The sequence below is a fragment of the Schistocerca piceifrons genome, chromosome 1 (genome assembly GCF_021461385.2).
Source record: "Schistocerca piceifrons isolate TAMUIC-IGC-003096 chromosome 1, iqSchPice1.1, whole genome shotgun sequence".
NCBI classification, from domain to species: Eukaryota; Metazoa; Arthropoda; class Insecta; order Orthoptera; family Acrididae; genus Schistocerca; species Schistocerca piceifrons.
In genome coordinates, this window is record NC_060138.1 from 965,525,217 (window position 1) to 965,552,836 (window position 27,620).

The window sequence follows — 27,620 nt, forward strand, 5'->3', positions numbered from 1 at the left end:
TCTACATTTAAAAATGCTTCTGCTATCTGTCAGACATTTTATTTCCATGGGTGCACTACCAAAGAGTTTTATAGCTTCATATTTCACATCTTTCTGTGCCAAAGTTGGATCCACTGAAAGGTAATAGTATCATTTTTCCTTCTAGTGTTGTGCTTGTGAATATGTCTGTTATTTTCGAGCTCAGATGGATTGACAACAAATTTCACAAATGAATAAATTTACTGTGAGGCTGTTGTTAATATTAGCAGCTGCTTAAAGAAATACCTGTAATCCCCAAATGTAATTCAAATTACTTTCTTTCGTGCAAGAAATACTTTTTGTGTAAGGTGTTGCCACAAAATACTATCCCATAAGCCATCACTGAATGAAAACAGGCCAACTACGTTAACTTAATGACTTCTACATCCCATAAGTTGACAATTATTCCTATGGCAAAAGTAGATAAACCTAAATTTTTTGGCAGCTCTACTATATAATTTTTCCGTTTAAGGTTTCATCAATAAGCACACATAAGTACTTAGAAATTTCTATCCTGTTTATTACTGCCTGTTAGTATACTAATGTAACAGGAGGTGGGATACTGTTTTGACAGCAGAAAACTGGATGAGGTGTTTTCTCAAAGTTTTCAAGTTGGCACATTTGTGCAAAACCGGTCAATAACTTTCATAAAAACACCATTTCCTTTTTTAAAATTATTATCAAGTTGAGCATCTATGGACTGTGTGGTAACAACCAATTTCATTTTAGTGTCTAGGTCTTGTTCATGTTCCAACTATGACTTCCTACCAGTATCTTCTGAGCCCACCAAGAAGTGCCTGTTTATGCTCTTCGGATAATGGTCCTCTCAGTCTTTTGGGCAGGGATGCCATTTTAAAACCTTGGTAGTTGTTCACCAACCTTCTAAATTTGTTCCTGTCAGGAATTTATCTCTCTGTGATACCAATCTGCCTAAGATCTTTTTCATATTCTTCGAACCATCTTGGCCTTGTTTTCTTAGATTGGATGAAACTCCACATTCTTTTTGCTAGTCGGTCACTGTCCATCTTCATGAGATGACCGTAAAATAACAATTGTCTCTTCTTAATGGATGCTGTGATAGGTTCTGCCTTGCTGTATAAGTACTCATTTGCTCTCATTCGCCATTGTCCATCAACCCATCTATTACCTAGGATTTTCCTTAATATCCTATGCTCTCGCTTTTCCAGCCGCTCAGCTTGACCTTTTCTATTCATGGTCAAAGTTCCAGACGCATATAAGCCCTCAATTTACAACAGCATTGTAATGTCAGAACTTGGCCCCTATACTCATACACTTTTTGTTATAGGTATTTTTTGTCAGTTGGTATGCTTCGCCTAACTTCATCATCCTGACATTAATTGCTTCTTCTTCTAATCCATTCTCCTGGATGACTTCACCAAGATACCTGAAATTTTTAATTCGTCCAATTTTTCTCAGATTGGTGATCATCCATTCATGTCCATCACAGATGTTTGTCATATATTTTTTCTTTTGAATAGAGATCTGGAGTCCAACTTTTTCAGCAATTTCTGACAGCCTGTTGATCTTGTTGACTGCTGACTCTATGTCGTTAGCAAAAATGGCCAGGTCATCCGCAGAGGCCAAGCAGTTAATGTACACCCTTTGTTCTTAGGATCCAGTCTGAACCGGTCTTCATTTGTTTCTTCTTGGGCTAACAACTTTCTCCACAAATGAATGACATTTTCCAAAACAGGCAGGCTCTGTCAGTCACATGCCAGAACAAAGGGGGAGTGACAGAGGAGTAACAACTCTTTAAAAAAACCTTGGTTCAGCTGACCCGCTGATAGTACCTTGTGAGGGCCCCTGCTAGGGTGACGGTGAAGACGGTCAGTGGTTTTGAAGGTGGAAGACAACAACCATGTCCCAACGGTGGATTAAGTGGATGAACTATCTTCATTTAGCAGTGTCTGTTCTTCAGAGAAGCGGCTGCGAAGGGCGTCTGACTCCAGAGGAGCGGCCTATTATCAAGCTCCAGGGCTTACAACCTTAGTTCTATTACCAGTAAGGATTTGTCCAGCCCACACTAGTTTGAACAATCAAGCATCAAAGGTCAAAAAAAGGACACTACCCAGGTAGTACCTCTTTGAGGGAATCTAGCACTCTTAGGAGTGCAATCGGGCCTATGGATTCTGGGGAGCTGAACGTAGATGCTTTGACAGCACATCATTCACTATTTCCTCTGCTGATCCTTTTTTGCTCGGCTTCACAATAATGCTTGTATTCAGCCTTCTGAGTCAAATAAAATGGCAGATCATAACAAAAAGTAATAACAATGGTGAGACAATGACAGAACCCTGTCTGGAGTAATTTTCTGCATGCTTTTTCTTAAATACAAACTAGGCCATGAATGTGCTCAACTACTTATTCCATGAAAATTTATCACTTTCTCAAACAGAAAATTACAACTGACACAATCTAATGTCTTTGGTAAGCCACAGAAGATAACAACTGGTGATATTTTATCATATCCTCACTAAATGCATAAAATAACACAGTAGAGCGGACCTTTTGAAATCAGAACTGTGACTAGATAAGTGTCTCATTACAACACAGGTGGGTGTCAGTCCTGGAGTACATTACTTTTTAAAAATGTCGAAAATCAGTAATGAAATGACGGTGGGCCATAGTCACTGACTTCTGTAGATTCACCCTTTTTACGGTACAAGTTATGGTATGGACCACCCTTCCTGTTTTCATAGTTTATGGAAAATGCTTGCCGAGTCTCCAACATTATCTGAGTACGTATTTATTTCAGTTCTACTAGTCAATCTCCTCCTTCCTTCTCTCTCTCTCTCTGTTCGTCACCTCTGACTCCCTCCATGCCCACCGCCTCCATCCCCATTCTGTGTCCATCTCCCTCTCCACATCCATCTGCTACTCCCCCTATCTCTGCCCATTTCCTCCTCCTCCCCTCTCTTTTTATCTCCTCTTCTTTCTTTCTATGTCCATCTACTCCTCTTCCCTTTCTCTGCCTATCTACTCCTCCCCTTGTCTCTACATCTACACTCCTCAAACCACTGCGAGCTGCATGGCAGGGGGTGCACCGTACTTTTAGGGTTTCTTCAGGATCCATTCACACATGGAGTGCAGAAAGAATGACTGAATGCCTCTGTGTGTGCACTAATTCTATTCTTATCCTTATGATCCCTATGTGAGTGATACATTAGGGGATTATAGCATATTCCTTGAGTTACCTTTTAAAGCCTTACTATGATATAATTTTGTAGGTAAATTCAGCAGCCTATGTGGATACTGTCTAATACATGTCGTGAATAGAGTTAGTACCAAAGAAGTAATAAATTCAAACGTCATGCATGATGTGACAGTTTTTCACATATCTCATTGTTTATGACACTATACCTCCTGAACTATGAGATGTACAATGATATAATTTTTCCTGCATATTCAGTGCTACATGTGGACACTGTCTGCACAGTGTGTTAATACAGCTAGTAGTACACAAAATATAAATTAAAACATCACACCTGATGTGGCAATTTTACTGCATGTACAGCAAAAACATAGTAAGTGATAAACTTTTTTCCTTTCATTTTGTGCAGATTGTATGCGAGAAAATTTTCGTAAAGGTTTGAAATTATGTGTAATGTTTGTGCAAAACATTAGGTGCTCTAATTCTCAAATACTGGATAGCAGGCTTAGTAGGTATACATTACAGAATGTGTACATTATGCAACAAATAGTGAGGAAGCATGGATTAAACACAATGAAGATAGTATAAGCATTGTATTCATTACTTTGAATACACATAGTACAAATCAACCAAACAAAGCATTTTCACAAATATGATAAAGCTCAAAAGTCAGGGAGCAAATAGCTTTCCAAAAGAGTAAATATTTTTTCCTAATATTCTTCAAACTGGTAAGTATACTGTATTACAAAGTTTCTAAAGTAGCCTACATTCTTCCTCAGTGTTCAAGTTACCTCCTTACCAAACTCTACCTAAATCAGGTCAGCACGTTGGTAACAACAAATGTAAACATCATGAGTGATGTGGCAGTTTTACAAGCATCTCAGTGTTTATGACACCATATATCCTGAACTATGTGTTGTACAATTGCAAGTACATTCAGTGTTATATGTGAACACTGTCTTAAAAAATGTGTAACAAAGACAGTTAGCAATAAAGAAGTAATAAATTAACAGCGAAAATATACTAGGCAGTAAACTTTTTCCTTTCCCTATTATGTGAGGCATATCAGCAAGAAAAAGTTTCACAAAGGTTTTAGACTGTGTGTCAAGTTCACTGGAAGTCACTAAGCACTCTCATTCTCAAGCACTGGGTGAATATGGGTATTCACGTATTGTGGTCTACACTTCTTTTTCATCCCCAGCCTAACCCCTATGATAGGTAGGTGGATCTTACCTTCGCAGCAATTGTTTTACATTTACATTTTCATAATATGAATGAATATATTTTTTACACATGATCCAATTTTGTTGAAATCTAGCCTATACAGAGCACCCAGTTACAATGAACTTACCCATGAAAGTACCATAAAAATTTGTCTACTAACTCTGGTCATTAGCATGTTCAAAGGCAAACAGACAGTTTTGCAAATTTATTCCTAGTATAGATATATAAATAATATGCTTCAAAATACTTGTGAGGGGCTTGTCTATTACCTAACATACATTTCCTGAAGTTAGTGTACAGTTTTAATTTTTATAGTGAAAAGTGCATTAAATGTGGAAAAGTGTGTTTAAATATGACACAAACAAAAACATAAATACTTTTGCATTAAAGGAGACCACTCAACAAAAAGCAGAAGCTTGCTCGCCAGGTTTCGAGAGGGTGCGTTTCTGGATGAGGTATCGAATATATTGCTTCCCCCTGCTTATAACTCCCGAGGAGATCACGAATGTAAAATTAGAGAGATTCGAGCGCGCACGGAGGCTTTCAGGCAGTCATTCTTCCTGCGAACCATACGCGACTGGAACAGAAAAGGGAGGTAATGACAGAGGCACATAAAGTGCCCTCCGCCACACACCATTGGGTGGCTTGCGGAGTATAACTGTAGATGTAGATGTGAATTGTCGATAGGCACACACAAAAGAAAGAAAACTTGCTAGCTTTCGGAGTTATTCTTTGATGAGCTAGAGTAAACCAAACACACACACACACACACACACACACACACACACACACACACACACACACACAAAAATTATCACCTTTCAACCTTATCTAGACCCCAGGCTATCCTGCATTGATATCCTGTCACAATGATCAAGATTTCATGGGAATGGGATGTCCCAAATTATATTCTAGTCCTTTTTATAGAGAAACCTTAAATTGTATATTATAATCTGTGTGAGAAAACACCCTCAATTAATGATGGATTGCATAAGTGAGTAAGAACATAAGATATTATACGGCCACAATTTTTTATTGTTTTGGAAATATTATCCACGTCATATGAACTTTAACCTTTTCGAGTCATGATTACCTTCTTTATTTCAGATGGGGATGTGAGATTAACTTTTACTTTACTAAGTGGGATGTGAATTTTTCCTTCAATGTGTTGTTTCGATTTCGCTTCTGAACTATTTGTGCCCATTCTCTCATCTACCTGCTAAACATTACCATCTTTATTCACATAGGAATAACCTAATAATAATATACAAATTGTCAAGGTAACAAAACAAAATCACTAGCTCAAAATATACTACACACAAGACATATAACATTTTATATGAGGACAGGAGAGGATGTTGGCAGTGCCCCTGATCCAGGCATTTGCCTTAGCGATTTAGGAAAAAAAAAAAATTGAAATCAGGGTGGCCAGACAGAGCAACTCCAACCTCCAGAATATGGCAGCATCTTAACAACTGTACTGCCCATTTCAGCTGATTCCTATTGTCCAATGTTCCTTGATTCACAAACAATTCTTTCAGGCAACTTGTAATATAAAACACAATTCTGTTCACCACCAAAAACAAGAAGGGCATCCACTGGAGACTCCTGGACTGTGCACAATAGCAATTTTCCCATTTTCTTTAACAAAAATAATATCATTTTCTATGGCTTCATTTCCTGGCTCTCTCTTTTCACAATATCCCTTGCCAGTTTTATTTTATGGTCTGATCTGTTCATTTCAGACAAAATGTTTACATTCCTAGATTTTTAAAATTGTTCAGTATTGTTTATAGTAGGAAGGGTTTATTTGTTCTAGATGTTTAGTATGCTCCTTTTTCATTGTGAAGAGGATTTGATAGCTGCAGTATTCCATGGTTTTATTAGCGACTTCCCAATGTTACGCATAATTAGCTCTTCAGGAAAACTATTTTCAGAAATGGATACAAACTCATTATAAAATGGATTGAATTTAGAGTTAGCATTAGGCATATTCGACAATTTCTATGCTTACGTCTGTTGTTTTGCCATTTTCTTCTTTGTGTGTTTCAGAACGGTACATGTAGCGAAGTTATGAGATTAAGAACATGAACTACCAATACATTTACCACAGAATAGATCCAAGTTTAACTTCCAGTGGTTGTATGGATGCATTATTTATAGGGTTGAGCAACTCTGGTATGGGGATTTATGACTGATACTAATTGGTGAGTGGCTTACTGCACCTACCTGACAGATTCGCTCAATAAATTAACGTGAAAATCAATAAACTTCTATTAGAGTCTGACTGGCAGAAGAATAAACTATCAAAATTTTTCATGAAAATTTCCCATCTATACAGCTGAGACTTGTATACTGTAACAAATACAATTATTACATTTCTCAATATTAATTCACAAGCCATTTTTCTGTATCCTGATCTATACAGAACTTACTTAAATTTTTCTTCCTACACATTTGAATTTCTGTATGTTCCATTTTTATGACTGTGACAACAACTACTTACATTAAGATTTTACGAAATTGGTGACTGAAAAAGGGTGTAAAATATTTATTTACAACAAACCGTAAGGCAAATTATAGCTTTTATATAGTTCATTTACGGAAGCTATATCAAAACTACACAGTTTCATGGTATACGAGTTTACTAACAGTTACAGAAATAAACAGTTCTTTTTAATTTTTGTTATCGAAAGCTGATAGCACATCACTGCGTAATTCTGCAATGGGTTTCACAAGGACGTCTGTTTTAATTACTCTACAGCACTTACGCAATGCAATTGTAATGTTACGCGGAAATACTTAAACGAATATTATTAATTCATACAAAATATACGCAATTAACTACTCGTAACATATAGAAAACTGGTACACTGAGTTTTCAAGAATTTACCGACAATAACAACGAAATATACATAATAATGTCAGTGTTGATATTTGAAGTTTCCACAGACTGGCTGAAAATGAATACAGTCCTGACACTTCTATGTAATCGATTTCTCTTCTGTAATGAATGTAACCTCACCCCATCACTATTTCATTAGCCTTCAGCTCAATACCCCACCACTGTCAGCTCCCAATGATCACAACAATCACTGACACGCAGCTAATACGTCATAACAAACAACACAGATCTACGAGGAACTTGATTACAAACAACTTGGACTGTCCAAAGAGGTTAGAATATTTTAATCTGTGCTATCATAATACTTAAATTCCGGCCGAAAGTTTTAGCGGCAAGGAAACTCTGCTTTTTTTTCTAAAATAGGTACAAGCAGTTTCTGTTTAATGCCGAACCCCCAGTTGTATTTGTTTTCTCAAAAAAAAAAAAAATTATTCATATATTGTTACTTCGCTTTTCTACAAGCAGGTTAGCTGAAAGCAAATACAATCACTCTTCAACCACTGGATAAGAATCACATGCCAAGATTCAAATCTGTAGTAGCTGCTGCTACGGGAGATATTTCTTCCCGAAACCACTTCCTAAGCTGATTATAAAAATGAACCTTGTATGAGAGTAATGAGAGCATGGAACTACTCTGCCTGTTACCCTGGCTACGGTATGTTTACACAATATGACACCGGTAAGCTGGCTGGACCGGTTAAAGAAAGCGGAGAAAATAGGTGTGATTGCGGATGGTATGTTAATAATCTTGTAAATAAACTATTATTTAATATACTCTGCATTACTATGAAAAGCGAATGATATCAGTACTCTCCCATGGGATTAATCTAGGCCTACTAATTTTAAAATTTTTGTTTTTCCGGATTTGTATGGATTATCTCATGTATTATTTTTAACAAAACCGGTAAAGTATTGCTTCGTAATGCAAAGTTTAACCTGTTGACTTCAACAGATTTACGAACATGGTGATCAATGTTCTTGTTCGCATTTACTGCAGAAGTAGAATTTCTTATGGGCTATCTACGATGTACGACATTTTATATTATAAAAAAGGTCGTGTTAATCACAAGTTGTTGATTTACAAGTTTAAATTTTTTGTAGTTATTCGTTTCTAGATATGTTATTTGTGTTGTACGACGTTGTGCAGGTGTACGAATTTCAGTGACCGTTATTGTGTGGCAGTCGTTGTGGTAGATCTTTCAAGTCAATTGAGAGACATGCAGTGATCTCTTGGCACTAATATTATATCACACTATAGCCGTTTGATATATCTGGATACACTTTTCAGTTGATATTCATAACCATTCATCACATGAATTGTTACAATTAGCATCGCGCAACAGAAAATTCTGCTGACCCTTGGGATGCCATGTTTCATGACACCAAGTGCTGCACAACTGCTCGATCGTAATTTCCGTCCGTGAAAGTCTATATTTTAGTATCGATTATAATTATCAAAAATAATATAACCAATTTGTTGTGCCAATAATTTTTCAGCATGTTGTGTTTACACAGAAATAAAAAAAAGAAACTCTTTCTCTTTTCGTTCTTATTTTAATGTATGGATTTGTGATTTGAACATGAAATTAATTTTTAAGTGAATATTTACAGGCAATATAATAAGTTGAATTCGAAGCTCATATAAAAAATATAGAGATAAAAAGTATTGAAGAAAATACCCAACAGAACAAGATCACTGTTTTGTATTTTTGATGCAAATTTTTTGCTGCTTTCAGTAATCCTTCATTGCCCCCGCCCCCCTCTTTTTTAGAAAATTCAAAAATTCATCACAACTTTCAGAAAAGTTTACTTCTATTTGAAGGTTTCATTTAATTAAAAGAATGAATATCTAATTTCTTTCTCTGACCACTGGTTCTTCGCCATATTGAAGATTCTTTCAGCAAATGAGTTACTTGTAAGAATTGAAAATATTGTGATACAAGCCTAAGCAACTGGAAATCAAAGGTGTCAAATATGGTCTGTTACATAAAGAAATCTATACAAATCTGGTCTTCTGTACTTTTATGAATTGATGTTGTGGAAATCACAACTTTCATTGAAGTAACTGATCTTCATCCAGATTGAGATTCAATTTGTTGGTAACCTTAAAAATTTATTGCTTGTTGATAGCCAGTTACAACCTTTCTCCTTTGGTGTAAAGTGTTCAAATAACATACAGGACTGCAGCCAGGTGACATCTTCAACAACTGCTGATATTTTGACAGGTGCACACACTATCATTTTCAAGGCACAAATGCAACGAGACAATGCTGTGCAAGGGAACTTCAGTCTCTAGCCTCATTGTGTATTAAGATTCCTAAAGACAAGCCCTGTCTATGAACAACTGCTCAATCACCTTGCAAAACTTTGTAGCCACTATAGGATTCCTCATCACATTAAATTGTAGTGCTTGTATGTTTTAGAGTATCTGATGTATAGGAATACTTTGGTTCCTTCCCTGCCGTAGACTCTCACCAGATGTATGTATATTTCTTGGAGATCCAACTGCTATCCCCTGCTTACTTGACTCAGTAGATCACACTGTCCCAGAACTTTTGCTGGTAGGTTCTTCGCAGAGAAGATCATGAGATCTGTTATTGGGAAACTGGTGATCTCCTCTTTGATAAATCAGTTTGGCTTATTTGTTTCAGAAGATTTGAAAGCTTCTTCAGTCCTATGATTATTTCATGAAACTTTTGTCACAGTTATCACAGTGTTTACTGTTGGCTCCTTTGTTGTCATTTGATGCTGGTGTTTTTGTTTTACTTGTACTGTGTTTTACAGAGTCTTCCCTAAGCATGTTTCGTGGTAGGTCTAGTATGAAAGCTTGCTTAACAGGTGGCAAATTAGATGCTTGACATATAGAGTTTCCATCATTGATCTTATTCTTAGCTTATTCTCGAGTCACTGGTAATGGTGGCAGTATGTAATGATCACCAGCAAGCTATAAACTTTCTGGCAAATTAATATTGTGTGCTGGACTGGGACTTGAAAATGGGAATTTGGCCTTACACGGACAAGTGCTCTACAAACTGAGCTACCAGAGCACGATTTACGACCCATCTGTACAGAGACTAACACTCTTGGAAGAAAGGACATTGTAGAAATGTGACTTGCCCACAGCCTGGAGGACTGTTTTCAGAATGAATTTTCACTTTGCAGCGGAATGTTTGCTGATATGAAACTTCCTGGCAGATTAAAACTGGTTTGCAGATCGGGCCTTAAATTTAGAACCTTTGCTTTTCATGCGCACATGCTCTACCAACTGAGCTCCCCAAGCGTAACTCACGACTCATCCTCACAACTTTAATCCTGTGAGGAGAACTTCTGTGGCATTTATAAGGTGGATGATGAGGCACTGATGGAAGTAAAGCTGTGAAAATGGTTTGTGAGTCGTGCTCAGGTAGCCCTGTTGGTAGAGCACTAACCTGCGAGTGGCAAAGCTCCCACTTTTGAATCCCAAATTGGCACACAGTTTTAATCCGCCAGGAAGTTTCATGTCAGTGTACAGTCCGCTGCAGAGTGAACATGTGTTCTGGAAACTCACAAACTTGATTTCAGTCCACCATGAACAATGGATGATAATGCCCACCACTCACGCTGTCAAATTGCCAGATTATCAGTGAAACATCGGTCAGACAAAGAATTCAAAATGAGTCTGCACCGAGCGAGGTGGCGCAATGGTTAACACACTGGACTCACATTCGGGAGGAGGATGATTCACACACATGTCCGGCCATTCTGATTTATGTTTTCTGTGATTTCCCTAAATTGCTTCAGGCAAATGCCTGGGTCGTTCCTTTGAAAGGGCACAGCCGACTTCCTTCCCCATTCTTCCCTAATCCGATGGGACCGATGACCTTGTTGTTTGATCCCCCCCTCCAAACCAACCAACCAACCAATGAGTCTTCATGCAGTATTCCACATGTATCAAGATGAAATTCAAATTGCTCATTGCTCACATGACCAGGTGTCCCTGTTCATAGCAACTGCTTGGACACTTTAGCTTGTGATGAGCTTGAACCACAGAAAATATGCTTTGTGGACTTGTATATTGGTATTTTGAAAAATACCCTCTATCGTGTGCACTCATAATGTGTTAATATTTTTAGATGGCAGTGTTGCCTGATTTCAAAATAGGTACGTACTCATCAGTATGGATTACACCATTACATAATTAGAGTGGCATTTCTTTGCCACAGAACTTGGTAAAGATGTAGGTGTTATTAGGAGACATTGTAAAACGAATAGAGTGGAATTGATTTAGATCCTGAAAAGCCAGAGATACTCTTTTCCAAAGTTATCTTTTAACTGTATACAAACTGTACACATATATTTCAAAAAAATATCTAAATGAAAGTGTAGCTGTGATTGAAGAGTTCATCCTACTACTGAAATACAAAGCTCCATCAATTTATTTCTGGAGAAATAGGCAAACTCATGATAGGTAGACTGGAACCCACTGTAAATCTTGATGGTGAGATTGCAGCAGATTTTAAACAAAAATCAGTTTATTCGTAGAATAAGGAAAGTCTTCTCGAGTTATTGGGAAAATATGCATACTGTTCCAGTCATATGTGGCACAAATAGAGGCCTCCCAGGGGGCTCACCACTTTTTGGCGGGTTTGTGCATGGCTACCATGTGGCCCCAACCTTTGCAGCATTTTTTCCCTTCTGTGCTGCATGTCTGTCCTCTTGCTATTTTTTTTCCCCTCCCTTGGGGAACATGTTCGGGGTATTATTGGGAATGTTCTGCATTCTGTCACTGACGTGCGAACCGTCTCACCTTTGTTTTTCGCTACCCTTTCCTTTCTTTGTTTCCCTTCTCCTCTCTTTCCTTTGCTTCAGCATTTGAGGATCCTCTTTTTTCTTCTTCCTCCCTTTGTGTTCCTAAAGGCCAGGCCATGTGTCTGACACGTAACAGGTGACTGGGTAACGTGTAATTTCCAGCCCTTGGTTGACAGAAAGGGTTGGCACGTACCCCCTGGTACAGGCCAGGCCCAGGGAGGGGTGATTGTCTGATCTGTAGCCTTCCCAAATTGCTGAGTGATCCCTCTGTCAGGTGTTTGGGAGGTTTGACCTGAGGAGTGAACAATCACCTAAGGTGTGTGCACCCCCTTGTGAAGGGGTTCCCCTAGTTGGAAGGAGCCTGCCATCGGAGACACTGGCAGTCATGGGGGATTTCCTCGCTATGAGTCAATCATCTTCCCACTCAGCATCTACAAAACGTTAAACGCAATGAGGCTAATGATTCAAAGGCCCTTCCCGCTGCACCATGGTTCCACGTGGTCCCACATACTGAAGACGGCCAGTCTTTCGCCACGGTAAATCTGTTTATTCAGAAAGGTGTAGATGCAATTGCTGGCCCTGTGAAGTCCTGCTCTCATTTACAGAATGGCTCTTTGTTTTTGGAGACCACTTCTGATTCTCAAGCACAACAACTGCTTGCTTCATTGCTTTTCCACGCCTACTCTGTTCATGTCGAGGCCTATAGAGCTTTGAATTCTTCCCATGGTCTAATTTACACCAGGCTGCTCGACGGTCTAACCAAGGCTGAAATACAGTCTTACCTCTCTGATCAGGGTGTCTTTGCCGTTCATCGTGTAATGAAAAAGGTAGATTCCTCTGTAGTGCCCACCCCCACTCTCTTTCTCACCTTTGATAGAGCAGTGCTTCCGTCCAAGCTCAAAGCAGGCTATATAATTATCACTGTCCATCCATAGATTCTGAACTCGATGCACTGCTTCCAGTGTCATCATTTCAACAGCACTAGAATGTCTTGTCGACACCCAGCCAAATGTGTTACCCGTAGTAGGGATGCCCATGAGGGCCATTGCCCACCTCCTTCTCCCTGCTGTATCAACTACAATGATGGCCATGCTGTCCCCTCTTGGGAATGTTCAGTGTATCTTGATGAGCGGGCTGTTAAAGAGGTATGGGTAAAGGAAAAGGTGCCTTATCCAGTTGCTCGCAAGTTACCTGCTAGTCATAAACCCTGTGTTCTCCCGTCTGATACCTATAGGTCTGTTCTTGTTTCCATGAAGGACATGGCCACGCAGACATGTGACCTCCAATTCAGCTCAGGTTGTAAAATCACCTAGTGTCAAGGTAGCATTGCCATTGAGCTGTGCAACAAGCCGTCAAACTCTTGCCTCAAGGGGCGAAACCACCAGCTACACAACCAGTAGGCTGAATGGACAAAAGAAGTACTCCCGTGAAGACTTCCTCTGTCCCTCCAGCCAAAAAACACCTGAGTCTTCATCTAACCGGAAAGGCTTGAAGAAGTTCATCAAAGGCAAACAGTCCTCTCCTTTGCCACCTCTACGATCCTCTTCGATGGTGTCGACACGTGGTACCTTAGCCTGTCCAGCATCTGCGTCACTGGTGCGCACCAACAACCGTTTTTCGGCGTTGGACTCCACAGACTGACTGCACAAGCAAGCTGATGCTCCTGTGAACCCCATGGAGCAGGATCTTCCAGCTTCTGTGGCCTGTAGTAGTGCCTCTTCTCCAGCTGTCACTCGGCAGCTGCTGAGGTGACACCCCTATGTCTCTTCCTCATCATGACTCTCCACCAATGGAACGTTCGCGGCCTTTGGTCCCACAAATAGGATTTACGGCTGCTTTTAGTGTCTCAGCGTCCCCTTGTACGCTGCCTGCAGGAAACGAAATTGCGCTCTCCCGACAGCTTTGAGCATTCAAATTTCTTAGCATTTCATTTTCACCTTCCCCTTGAGGTCGGCGTTCCCTCTCACGGGGATGTCATGCTGTTCATACAGGATGACGTTCGTAGTTAGCCCATCTCCCTGACTACTACTCTTCAAGCTGTTGCGGTTCACCTTTTCCTTCCCCACCCGACTTTTTACCTCTGTATTGTATATGTCCCGCCATCATTTGCTGTCACCAGGGCAGACTTCCTTCAACTTATTGGGCATTTTTGCTACTTGGTGACTTTAATTCACATCATCCCCTTTGGGGTTCTCCCAGGACCTGTCAGAGAGGTGTCCTCTTGGCTGATCTTCTTAACCAACTTAAACTCTTCTGCCTTAACACTGGAGCACCCACTTTCCTTTCCAACTCCTCGCACACCTATTCCCATTTGGGACTATCCTTCTGCACTGCCCAGCTTGCCCATCGTCTTGAGTTGTCCGTTCTTTCTGATTACTACTCGAGTGACTATTTCCCGTGTGCTATCAGTTTGCTGACTGCTACCCCACCCGCATGCATGCCCAAATGGTAGCTTACTAAGGCTGACAGGCACCTTTACTCCTCCCTGGTGACCTTCGAAGAACAAGATTTCCCCAGTTGTTATGACCAGGTCAAATATCTCACAAACTTAATCCTTACTGCTAAAGAATATTCCATTCCCTGCACTTCCTCTCTACCACATCGTGTCCAGTCCCTTGGTGGACTGAGGCATGCTGTGATGAAGTTCACACATGTAGACGTGCTCTCTGCATTTTTAACCACCACCCTACACTGGCAAACTGAATTCATTATAAACAGATGCGTGCAAAGTATTGTCGCATTATTCGGGATAGCAAAAGAGCTAGCTGGATTTCATTCACTAGTTCCTTAACATTTCCACACCTTCCTCTGTCGTGTGGGCCAACCTCCGATGGCTCTCTGGAACCAAGATCCATTCCCCAATTTCTGGCCTGACAGTCGCTGACGATGTCATTGTGTCTTCGCATTGTGAGTGCTGCAATCCCACCTTTACTATGATGGAGCTAGATCACGCTCTCAGTCCTTCCTGATCCTCTGCCCCATGGTCAGATGCCATCCACATTCAGATATTGCAGCACCTTTCTCTTGCGGGCATGCACTTTCTGCTTTAAATTGTACAACTGCATGTGGGCCGAGGGCACATTTCCTGCATGCTGGCATGAAGCCACTGTCATACCCATACCTAAGCCTGGTAAGGACAAAACCCTTCCTTCCAGCTACCACCCCATCTCTCTTACCAGCTGTGTTCGCAAGGTGATGGAACAATGCTCGGCTGGTGTCGTGGCTCGAGTCTCGCCATTTGCTAATGAATGCACAGTGTGAATTTTGAGTGCGGCGTTCTGCAGTTGACCATCTCATTTAGTTTGTCCACCTATGTCATGAATGGTTTTCTGTGGAAATCCCAGACTGTGGCCATGTTTTTTGATTTAGAGAAGGCCTACGACACCTGCTGGAGAACTTGTATCCTCTGTACTCTTTATGTGTGGGGCTTCCATTGGCACCTGCCCTGGTTTCTTCGAGTATTTTTACAAGACTGAGTTTTCAAGGTGCATGTGAGTTCTGCCTTGTCAGACACCTTTATCCAGGTTCCTGTGGGTTACATCCTGAGCTTCATTCTCTTTGCTATCGCCATTAACCCTATAATGGCCTGTCTCCTGCTGGACATCTCTAACTTTCTTTTTGATGATGATTTCCATCTATTGCAGTTCTCCATGGACATGTCTCACTGAACAGTGTCTTCAGTGCTGTCTTGATTGTCTTTACTCCTGGAGCATCGACAATGGCACTTCGTGATAGTACCTTTGTATACACTGATGATCCTTGGACTGACCATGGGGTCGGGTGTGCCTTCGTCATTGGCACCCGTGTCTTTTGATATTGGCTTCCGGCACACTCCTGAGTATTTACAGCTCAGCTCTTCACCTTGTATCAGGCCACGGAGTACATCTGGCGACACAGCCTTTTCAATTATGTCCTCTGCTCAGATTCACTCAATGCCATCCGAAGTCTATGTGCCCTTTACAATGCTCATCTCTTAGTGTAGCTGGTCCAGGAAAACTGTCACTTGCTCACTCTTGGTGGAGCCAGTGTCATTTTTCTGTGAGTCCCTGGTCATGTCAGTCTGCCAGGAAACGAGGCTGCTGCCAAGGCTGCAGTCCTCGTACCTCAGCCCGCGAGTACATATATTCCCTCCGATGATCTCTGCATTGCTACTGTCAGGAGGTGGTGTCCCTTTGGTATTGCCATTATTCTCCCTTCACGGGAATAAGCTTCAGCTTATTAAGCCTCTCCCCGTGCCTTGGACGACCTCCTGTCAGCCCTCCTGCCAGGAGGAGATTATTTTAACTCAGCTGCATGTTGGGCACTGCCTTTTTAGCCATCGTCATCTGCTAAGTGGCACTACCCCACCACTTTGTACACATTGCGCCCAAATTTTAACTGTCTGCCACTCCCTACTGGAATGCTCTTTTTTTTAACGATTCACGTTCCAGCTTGGGTTTGCCGTCTGATTTATCAGCTGTTTTAGCAAATGACGTGCGGGCTGTCAACTGCGTTTTACATTTTATCCACCAAAGCAATATCGCAAAGGCCATTTAATTTGTAGTTTTGGACCTCTGTTTCTGTATGGTGTTTTTTTTAGCCCTTTTTTCACATGCCTATTTTTAGCTGTCTCCTATTCTGTCCATTGGGACTGACGTATAGTCATTTAACTTCTCTCTGTCTTCAAGTTCTATAGTTTTGACTTGGGTGTGTATGACCCCAGTTGCTTTTTGCACCCTAAAGCACACCAAAACGAAACAAATAGAGGACATTGACTGTGAAATAAACTGAATAGCATTATCACAACTGGAGAAAAGAGGAAAATTTTGGATATGGCTGAAATTAAAAGATGGACTCACTGATGGCAGAGCAGTCATAAAGTAGAAGTTGCCTGTTTTAAAGCGGGTAAATAATCAAGGCTATTTGTCATTTAATAAGCATAAAAACTGCTCAAGGACAAACAAATATCCACAGTTTGCCAGTTTATTTGTGATGGAAACTAGAGGGCAGATTGACCTGCCCATAATGTTTTACATGGAATATCTGTCATTCTCAAGCTCAGCCCAGAACAAAACTACTTTATATTCAACAATAGCTTGTACTTCCAACAAGGAAGAATCAGTGACATCCTAGCTGACATTTATGAATCACATCAAAACCCATGTCTTTGACAGTATAGTAAAACTAAAGTAGTTAAATGTAAAACTTGATACTGATATGTCAGTGATATAATTTAGTTAGTAGACAAACCTCCTACCTGCATACAAAAGCTAAATGATAACATGAACACTATCCATTCACAAATGCAGTACACCATTGTGACCGATACAGATAAAAGGCTATTGGTTCAGTTTTTTGGATCTCATCATACACAAGAAAAACAATAGACATGTATTCACTAATCATACCATTATACATGATCAAACCAGATTTAGGTATCTAATAACACCACCTATCAACAATTGGGATTATATAAAAAAACTAAAGATAATGAAGCAAATAGCACTGTAGAATGAGTATGATACAAGTAAACAACAAAATACAGAATTAGGCAACACAATACACATATCAGCAGACAGTAACAAATGACAAATAATGACATACTTCAACAAATTCACACGTAGAGTATGAAGCATACTCTACTTAAATCACATTGACCAACTGTCTGCATAGGGTTCCATACTTTACACTGTAACAACACAACCATTCAATGCTAAGGCTTCCCGCCAACTGGAGCTGTAGAGAAGAGGGTATGGAACAAGCCAGTACCTGCCGCATACCAATGCTGCCAAACGTTGAAGAGTTACGAATGTGGAGGCATTACTTTTCAGTCAACCCTCGTAGCTCATCATCCTTGTTGGACAGAGAGCCACAGATCTCGTCTCCAGTCCAACACAGTAAAGCACAATCATTGTACAAGGAGCAGGTACTAAACATAATTGTGTACATGGAAGATCATTAAAAAAAAAAAAAAATTTTTTTTTTTTTTTGAAAAAGTCCACAGCAACATCATCATATAGTGCATAAGAAAAACTATGGATATTCAAGGGAGGATAAGATGCACTTGTTACAAATGCTGGTACTTGCGTGTTTCAAGTAAGTTTGATACAATTTACAGGATGCGCACGATAGTGACCTGCTATATTATGCACATCAAAATGCATGCACCATAAATTACAGTGATTTCAAGGGAAGCAGTGGACAGTTGCATAACTTCAGACTGTTCTGTAGATTTGGAAGACATGAGATAACGAAATTTCAAACAAAGCGTCAACTTGACGAAGCGCAACAAACCCCGGCATTGGCCCAAAAATTTTGTAGATGAGGTAAACAGATTTATTCCACTGTTCAGTGAGGAATCTGTTTTCAACTCTGACCAATTAGAATCTGAGGAGGAAATGAATATGAAAGGAACCCTGGAAATTAGAGGTACCAAGGAGGTGTACCAAGATCAACTGGAATCAATGCCCTAATGCATTCATATACAATTATGCCAGTTATTAATCTGGAAGGTAAATTGTCTGGAAAGTTATTTGTTGTGCTGTGAGAAGTTGGAGGTGCTCTGCCCCTTACAATTATTTCTTGTGTGCACAGTCTTGCGAGAGCAGCAGGGGATATTTACTTCACAGCAAGCAAGTGTGGGAAAATAGGCATAAGAGAACAACAGCTGTGATATAAGCTCTGCTTTTGGCCAGTAGCTGGTCAAAATAACATGTTATAGTTCAATTCCTGGTCTGCATGTAAAAATCATACTCCTTTATATCAAATTATCCATCCTGAAAAGTGTGACACATTGCAATTCATACCATCTGTAACCACTGGGCAAATTCAGTCTCTGGCTGTTTGTTTTTGCTGTGCTCCGCCTTAAAGGATAGCCAGTTTCACAATAAGTTCCACAACAGACTGTTTCGCTTTTAGTAGCATGCATCACATTCCATCAGTTCTCATCACTTTGGTACGCCAATATGATTCAATACCCATTCTTTAAGAGTGGATACCTTGCTGAACATCGTGCCCAATTTGTAGCTGCCGAGGAATTGGCTTTTGATCTTGATGCTGCAAACCTTTGTTAACACTGCAGTGTGCAAGTTTTAATTTGGTGTTTGTGGTGCACTGTAACAGTTTGTTTTGAATATCTTGAATGTTGACAATGTCCATTTTGTGAAGCATAATACATACATTCCACAGACGGTTGATCTCTGTACCTCCCGGCCACTCATTTTCTGTTGCTCTCCTTTAACAGGCAGCTCCTATGTCACCAAAGGCAGGGTTATCTGCAGAAAGCAGCCATGTGACCAACATTGCTGCAACCACTGTGCCACAGTCTTTGTGGACATAACAACTAATAACCTATCTGTCTGCGTGAATGAGACTGCTGGATAACCCAGTTGCTGAGTGTACCATGCTACAAATTTGTGCTTAACACTTTGTAGACCAGTTACTCAGAAGAATATCTGGCCTAGGAAATTGTCCATTTATGCCATTATTTAAAGTGTTTTTAGGTGGTGGTTTGTATTTCGTTCTGCACGTATGAGGTTGGTTTCCACGTTGAGGGATTTGGGGAACGATGGCAGGGCAAGATTCAAGTTTAATAAAGTCAGGAAAGAAACAGGGCAATTTGTGGGTAGTGGAGGTGGATCATGGATAGATGAAGAAGTAAACTGAACCAGGCAGGATCTAATATTGGTTTGAGTAAGATTGGTAGGATTAATGACAAAAAAGTGTTTCTGTTGTAGAGACTGGGAAAAGGAGACAACTTATTTAACACACCTAGCATGATTAAATTTCGGAGTGAACCAAAATGTGAAGCCTTTGGAGTGGACTGATACTTTTGTGAGACTGAGGCTGTCAGAGGACAGGTTCATGGCTGTGTTGGAGGTCTTTTTAGGCTCTGGATTCTGTAGGATAGTGTGAGGGACTTTCTGGGAGTATGGTAAATGTAGTGTGTCTGCAAGACAGGTTTTGGCTGATATAAGTGGTTGTGGGGTGGTTTGAATGAGGCTCTTCCTGTGGTGGTGGAAATAGTAGTCCAGGGTGGGAGTATGAGATGATAAATAGATTGAACAGTTTTTTGAGGTGGTGTTATGCATGCTGCTATAGTTCCTGGAGAGCAGGAGTTTCAATCAGGGAGAATGAATTCAGGATTTGGGGATTGCAGAGGAAGAGGATTTTATGGATGGAGTGGAGGTAGTGCAACGAGGTTTGGGCTTGATTTATGTGGTTTTGCAGGACTATGTTGGTGAGAGCTATGGACTGATGGGATTTGAACAGATAGAGGTCATTGTGGAACGAGAGATTGCAGCCCATGATTGATGGTACAATTCTTATCCTGTTTTCAGGTTGATTTTATTTCATTTGAGTTTTTCGTTGTAGACCGTACTTAGTTGGTTTTCGTCTTTTTTTCACTATACTTTGTTCTTTTTGTCTGTTTCATCTTGGTTGTGTTTTTTTGTGATATTCCCTTGTATTTTTATATGTTTTGTTGTCATTTACTATGGATTATTGCTCCTTCCTTCTGCATCAGTAATAGAAACATCTCCTACCCGTGGCCACAAGACATTCCCACATACTGTTCCTGCATTGTTGCCACAAATGGCCTGAATATCAAATTACATATCTCTGTCTGCAACCCCTCCTTCCACAGTTGCCATTATCTGTTCAAATTCTGTCATTCTATAGCCATCACCAACCTAGTCGTACAAAACTGTAAAAGACAGCCCCAAACCTCCTTGCACCACCTCTTCTCCATCCACAAAATCCTCATGCTCTGCGATCCCAAATTCCTGCATGCCATCTCCCAGGTGAAAACCATTGCCCTCCAGGAACTAGAGCAGCATGCACAACACCACTTCAAAAAACTGTCCAGTCTATTCATCCCAGACTCCTTCTTTTGACTACCGCTGTCCACCACAACTACAAGAGCCTCCATCAAACCACCCTGCATTCCCTCATACCTGCCAAACCATTTCTTGCAGACAATATATTTACCACACCCACAGAAAGTCCCTTCCAAAAAAGACATGCAGCACAGTCATGAACCTGTCCTCCAAAAGCCTCATTCCGACAGAAGTATCAGTCCTTTCCAAAGACCTTACCTTCTGCCCCATTCTCAAATTCAGTCGTGCTGGACTTGTGAAGGAGATCCTCTCATTATTCTGGTCCCTGCAGTGCAAACACTTTTTCGTGACTAGGCCTACCAATCAGACTCAATCCAAAAACAATATTGAACCCTGCCTCACTAAGGTTACTCCTCTATTGAACAGTGATCCATCCCCACTGTCCCCAAATCAACGTCTGTTAATGTTCCAGAATTTACTAACCTCCAACCTTGTCTCACAATCGTTCCCCAAATCTCTCAACATGGGAACCAACAACAAACCACCACCTAAAAACTGATAATCTTACCTACCAATAAAGGCTGTGGTTATCAATTAACAGGGATTATTTGGTGGAGGGTCTCTGCTAGCTGCCAGATACATCCACCTACAAGTCCTGCCACAGAGACCCCATTCCATAAATCCAGCAGGATGTCCAGTCCCTTAAGAAATCACTAGGTCCACCCCAAAACTTCTCCCCTGAGTCTATTGCTCTCCTCATGTCCACCACGCTCCAACTCTTTACCTTTTAATTGCTTGCTGAGGAACATAAACACAACCACACGGATGTCCGATCTTGGGGTGGTTTTGCACTCCCACAGAGAGAATCTCTGGCTTTGTGGACCAACACCTTTAGCCTATTACCTGCAACCTACCCTCCTATATAAAAGATACCAACAATTTCCTTTGCCATCTCTCCACAGTTTCTGTTGCTCTACTACACAGCACCCTGCTCACCACTTTCGATGACACTCCCTCTGCACCAGCATTGCCAATGCCCATGTCTCAGTTTACTCCTCTATGTATCCATGATACATCCCCACTATTAAACAGCACCTTTCCAAATGCTCAACTGACTCCAAACAAACAGTCTCTTTCCTGTTTACTATGATCAACCATATCCTCACCTACGATTACTTCTCCTTTGAAGGCATCACCTGCAAACAAATATGTGGTAGCTACAGCAATGGACGTCGACTCGTCATTGCCCATTTTCATGGGCAAATCTGTTCATGGGTCATCTGGAGAAACCCTTCATAACTACCCAGAATATACCAAAACTCTCACCTAGCTTAAATTAGTGACATTTTCATTGTCTGGACTGATGGTGAGGACACCCTATCCACATTCCTCCAGAATCTCGATACCTTCTCTCCCATTCATTTCACCCGTTTCCTTCTCAGCCCAACAAGCCATCTTCCTTGATATCGACCTTTACCTCAAGGATGGATACATCAGTAACTCTGCCCTACCAGCCCCCAATTTGACAGTTGCTGCCCGTTCTAAACCAAAACATCCCTTGCATACAGCGTAACCACAGAATCATGTTTGTAGTGATGAGCAGCCCTTCTTCAAATATGCCAAGGGCCTCACTGAGGACTTCACAGACCAAAATTACCATCCACACCTTTTCCAGAAACAGATATTCTGTGCCTCCCAAGTCACTAACCACACCCACATATCCACTGTCCAACCACGAAAGAGCGCCCTCTTTTGACTCGGTACCACCTATGACTGGAACAACTAAATCACGTTCTCCGATAGGGTTTCAGCTGCCTCTCATCATGCCCTGTAATGAGAAACATCCTTGTATTTACTCTCTGCATCCCTCTCCACAGTAGTGTTCCCATGCCCACCTGTGCAGTTCCACCCCCGCTCCCAACCTCTTGCCTTATGGCTCATATTTCTCCAATAGACCTAGATCTAAAGCCTGTTCCATAGATCTTCTCACCACCACCACCACCACCACCACCCATTCCAATCTTGTCACAGACATCTCCTACCCCATCAAAAGCACGGCCACCTGTGAAAGCTGCCATGTGATGTACTAACATAGGTGCAACACCTGTGCTGCATTCTGAGAGGACATAACATTTAACAAGCTGTTTGTCCACATGAATGGTCATCACCAAACTGTGGGTGAGAGACATCTAGCTCACCCAGTTGCTGAGGATGCCACCCAACATGCACTTCATGTAACCAACTTTACAGAGTCTTGTAACTTCTGGATTTGTCCCTCCAACACCAGCTTTTGTGAAATGTGTGAGTGGGTACTGTTCCTGTAACATAACCTTCACTAATCACTGTCCCAGCAGCCTATCCCATTGCCTGCTCCCACTCTAGCACTACACGTGCCTCCTATCCTGCCAATGCACCTCACACCTGCATAGCCCTTTCCCCTTCTCTACTTCTCTCCTCTGCCCTCAGCACAGCCAGTCAATACTGTACCTAGCAGCCCTACCCTGTTGCTATCGTGCCATTACATGCTCCCACATGCAGCTCTTCTCTCTCCATCCATATCCTGCTGTCCCTCCCATTCACTGCCTCACATCTCTTATCTCACTGCCCAAATGGCAAAGATTTCTACTAATCTCATACACAGCAAGCCAGGCCTTAGTGTCTGGACATGAGAGTAGCCATGTGTTTGTGGGTTGGCTAGTGTGTGGGTTTTCTATATCTTATGAAGGACTTAGTCCAATAGCTGAATATGTTAAGCATTCTTTTTCATTGTGCCTGTCTGTAACTTAACGCCTCCTCTATGTGGTTTGTAGAATCCTGTTTTATCCATATTGTTTTAATTTCATTATTTATAACCATTTCATTTATAACCTTTTTGTTTGCCAAAACGGCATTGTAGGCCTAATTTTCAGCACAATACAGAAATATCATATTTTGTGGCCCAGCTGGTCAATAAGTGTCATAGACATTAACTATGTAAGTAAACTAACATAAATTAATGTCTGAGTATCACACCTTTGTACGTGGAAATAGCCTCAAGCTGAATTTCATATGAACCTCTGCGTGATTTTATCATTCACAAGAACTTTACACACAAACCCACTGAAGGTAACACATAAAGTGCTGAAACATCTGTGGGTGGAACAAAAATGGATAAACTTATTCTTCCATGAGGAGGAAAATCTCTTCAGTTTTCCTTTACAGTTATAGAAAGTATTACTGTATATAAGAACTACAAAATACAACAAATGATTGTTGGTACAGATAGCAAGCCTTGCACCTGGAATGGAGGCAGTCTCCTAATTTGCACCCTCATGCCCAGAGGTAATGATGGTCTCTGCTTTGGAACTGAATGGAGGGCTTTAAGCAAAGGCATAAATGATTTTATGGTGATCGATGGTGGAGATTAGTGACGCCCACTATCAGCTCGCAAATTGTAGGACCTCCGTCAATATGTCATATGTGTTCTACACAGAACAAACGTGACATGTGCACATGGTTTCAGGGTAGAGAAATCCCTCCACAGACTTAATAATTAATTACATGTCATATTCACAGGGTGGAGTAGATGATCAATCACATTAATCACAGAGGAGAATATGCAGACCAGAAACAGAAAATGTTGTTGCTGTGGTCTTCAATGCAGAGACTGGTTTGATGCAGCTCTCCATGCTACTCTATCCTGTGCAGGCTTCTTCATCTCCCAGTACCTACTGCAACCTACATCCTTCTGAATCTGTATAGTGTATTCATCTCCTGGTCTCCCTGTACGATTTTTACCCTACACGCTGCGCTCCAATACTAAATTGGTGAAATTAGTGTTCACATGATGCCTCAGAATATGTCCTACCAACCGATCCCTTCTTCTAGACAACATGTGCCACAAATTTCTCTTCTCCCCAATTCTATTCAATACCTCCTCATTAGTTACATGATCTACCCATATAATCTTCAGCATTCTTCTGTAGCACCACATTTCGAAAGCTTCTATTCTCTTCTTGTATAAACTATTTATTGTCCATGTTTCACTTCCATACATGGCTACACTCCATACAAATACTTTCAGAAATGACTTCCTGACACACTGGCTGACAAATTTCTCTTCTTCAGAAATGCTTTCCTTACCATTGCCAGTCTACTTCGACCATCATCAGTATTTTGCTCCCCAAACAGCAAAACTCATTTACTATTTCAAGTGTCTCATTTCCTAATCTAATTCCCTCAGCATCACCTGAGTTAACTACATTCCATTATCCTCATTTTGCTTTTGTTGATGTTCATCTTATATCCTCCTTTCAAGACACTGTGCATTCCGTTCAGCTGCTCTTCCAGGTCCTTTGCGGTCTCTGACAGAACTACAATGTCATCGGCAAACCTCAGAGTTTTTATTTCTTCTCCATGGATTTTAATTCCTACTCCGAATTTTTCTTTTGTTTCCTTTGCTGCTTTCTCAATATACAGATTGAATAACATCGGGTATATGCTACAACCCCGTCTCACTCCCTTCCCAACCACTGCTTCCCTTTCATGTCCATCGACTCTTATAACTGCTATCTGGTTTCTGTACAAATTGTAAATAGCCTTTTGCTTCCTGTATTTTACCCCTGCCACCTTCAGAATTTGAAAGAGAGTATCCCAGTCAACATCGTCAAAAGCTTTCTCCAAGTCTACAAATGCTAGAAACATAGGTTTACCTTTCCTATGTCTATCTTCTAAAATAAGTCATAGGGTCAGTATTGCCTCACATGTTCCACCATTTCTATAGAATACAAACTGATCTTCCCCAAGGTTGGCTTCTACCAGTATTTCTATTCATCTGTAAAGAATTGGTGTTAGTATTCTACAGCTGCGGCATATTAAACTGATAGTTGAGTAATTTTCACATCTGTCAACACCTACTTTCTTTGGGATTGGAATTATTATATTCTTCTTGAAGCCTGAGGATATTTCGCCTGTCTCATACATCTTGCTCACCAGATGGTAGAGTTTTGTCAGGGATGGCTCTCCGAAGACTATCAGTAGTTCTAATGGAATGTTGTCTACTCCCATGGCCTTGTTTCGGCTTAGGTCTTCCAGTGCTCTGTCAAACTCTTCACGCAGTATCGTATCTCCCATTTCATCGCCATCTACATCCTCTTCTATGTCTATTATATTGTTCTCAAGTACATCGGCCTTGTATAGACCCTCCATATACTCCTTCCACCTTTCTGCTTTCCCTTCTTTGCTTGAACTGGGTTTCCATCAAAGCTCTTGATATTCAAGCAAGTGGTTCTCTTTTCTCCAAAGGTCTCTTTAATTTCCCTGTAGGCAGTATCTATCTTACCCCTAGTGATATACACCTTTACATCCTTACATTTGTCCTCTAGCCATCCCTGCTTAGCCATTTTGCACTTCCTGTTGATCTCATTTTTGAGACGTTTGTATTCCTTTTTGCCTGCTTCATTTACTGCTTTTTTATATTTTCTCCTTTCATCAATTAAATGCAATATCTCTTCTGTCACCCAACGATTTCTATTATCCCTCATCTTTTTACCTACTTGATCGTCTGCTGCCTTCACTATTTCATTTCTCAAAGCTACCCATTCTTCTTCTACTGTATTTCTTTCCTCCATTCTTGTCAATCGTTCCCTAATGTGCTCCCTGAAACTGTCTACAACCTCTGGTTCTGTCAGTTTATCCAGGTCCCATCTCCTTAAATTCCCACCTTTTTGCAGTGTCTTCAGTTTTAATTTACAGTTCATAACCAACAGATTGTGATCAGAGTCCACATCTTCCCCTGGAAATGTCATACAATTTAAATCCTGGTTCCTAAATCTCTGTCTTACCATTATATAATCTATCTGAAACCTTCCAGTATCTCCAGGCTTCTTCCACATATACAATCTTCTTTTACGATTCTTGAACCAAGTGTTAGCTATGATTAAGTTATGCTCTGTGCAAAATTCTACCACGTGGCTTCCTCTTTCATTTCGCGCCCCTCATTCCATATTCACCTACTATGTTTCCTTCACTACCTTTTCATACTATCAAATTCCAGTCACCCATGACTATTAAATTTTCGTCGCCCTTCACTATCAGAATAATTTCGTTTATCTCATCATACATTTCATCAAGCTCTTCATCATCTGTGGAGCTAGTTGGCATATAAACTTGTACTACTGTCGTAGGCATGGGCTTCATATCTATCTTGGCCACAGTAATGCATTCACTATGCTGTTTGTAGTAGCTTACTCGCATTCCTATTTTTTTATTCATTATTAAATCTACTCCTGCATTACCCCTATTTGATTTGGTATTTATAACCGTGTATTCACCTGACAAGAAGTCTTGTTCCTCCTGCCACTGAACTTTACTAATTCCCACTATATCTGACTTTAACGTATCCATTTCCCTTTTTAAATTTTCTAACCTACGATTAAGGGATCTGACATTCCACATTCCAACCCATAGAATGCCAGTTTTCTTTCTCCTGATAACAACGTCCTCCTGAGTAGTCCCCGCCCGAAGATCCGAATGGGGGACTATTTTACTTCCGGAATATTTTACCCAAAAGGACACCATCATCATTTAACCATACAGTAAAGCTGCATGCCCTCGGGAAAAATTATTTCGGTAGTTTCCCCTTGCTTCAGCCGTTCAGAGTATCAGCACAGCAAGGCCGTTTTGGTTAGTGTTACAAGGCCATTTCAGTCAATCATCC

The 27,620-nt window shown here is 40.7% G+C and overlaps 2 protein-coding genes across 7 annotated transcripts in view; one reads left to right on the forward strand and one right to left on the reverse strand.

The window, feature by feature from the left end:
- The window catches only part of LOC124751704 (protein FRA10AC1 homolog), a 58,816-nt gene extending 51,242 nt beyond the window's left edge, over positions 1-7,574 (reverse strand). The window contains exon 1 of one of the 5 annotated variants that reach the window (XM_047248994.1): positions 7,440-7,574. The gene's annotated coding sequence lies outside the window, so the exon portion shown is untranslated. Of the gene's footprint in view, positions 1-6,428; positions 6,590-6,643; positions 6,778-7,185; positions 7,240-7,307; positions 7,332-7,439 lie in introns of those variants that run through there. The other 4 variants (XM_047249051.1, XM_047249044.1, XM_047249017.1 and 1 more) reach the window with 4 other exon arrangements.
- A 16-nt stretch (positions 7,575-7,590) lies between these two features.
- Positions 7,591-27,620, forward strand: part of LOC124757759 (protein DPCD) — a 74,299-nt gene continuing 54,269 nt past the window's right edge. The window contains exons 1-2 of one of the 2 annotated variants that reach the window (XM_047249091.1): positions 7,591-7,682; positions 7,785-7,974. In XM_047249091.1, the coding sequence (XP_047105047.1) occupies positions 7,926-7,974 (49 nt within the window). In that variant the 5' untranslated portion in view covers positions 7,591-7,682; positions 7,785-7,925. Of the gene's footprint in view, positions 7,683-7,784; positions 8,054-27,620 lie in introns of both variants that reach the window. The other variant, XM_047249081.1, reaches the window with a different exon arrangement.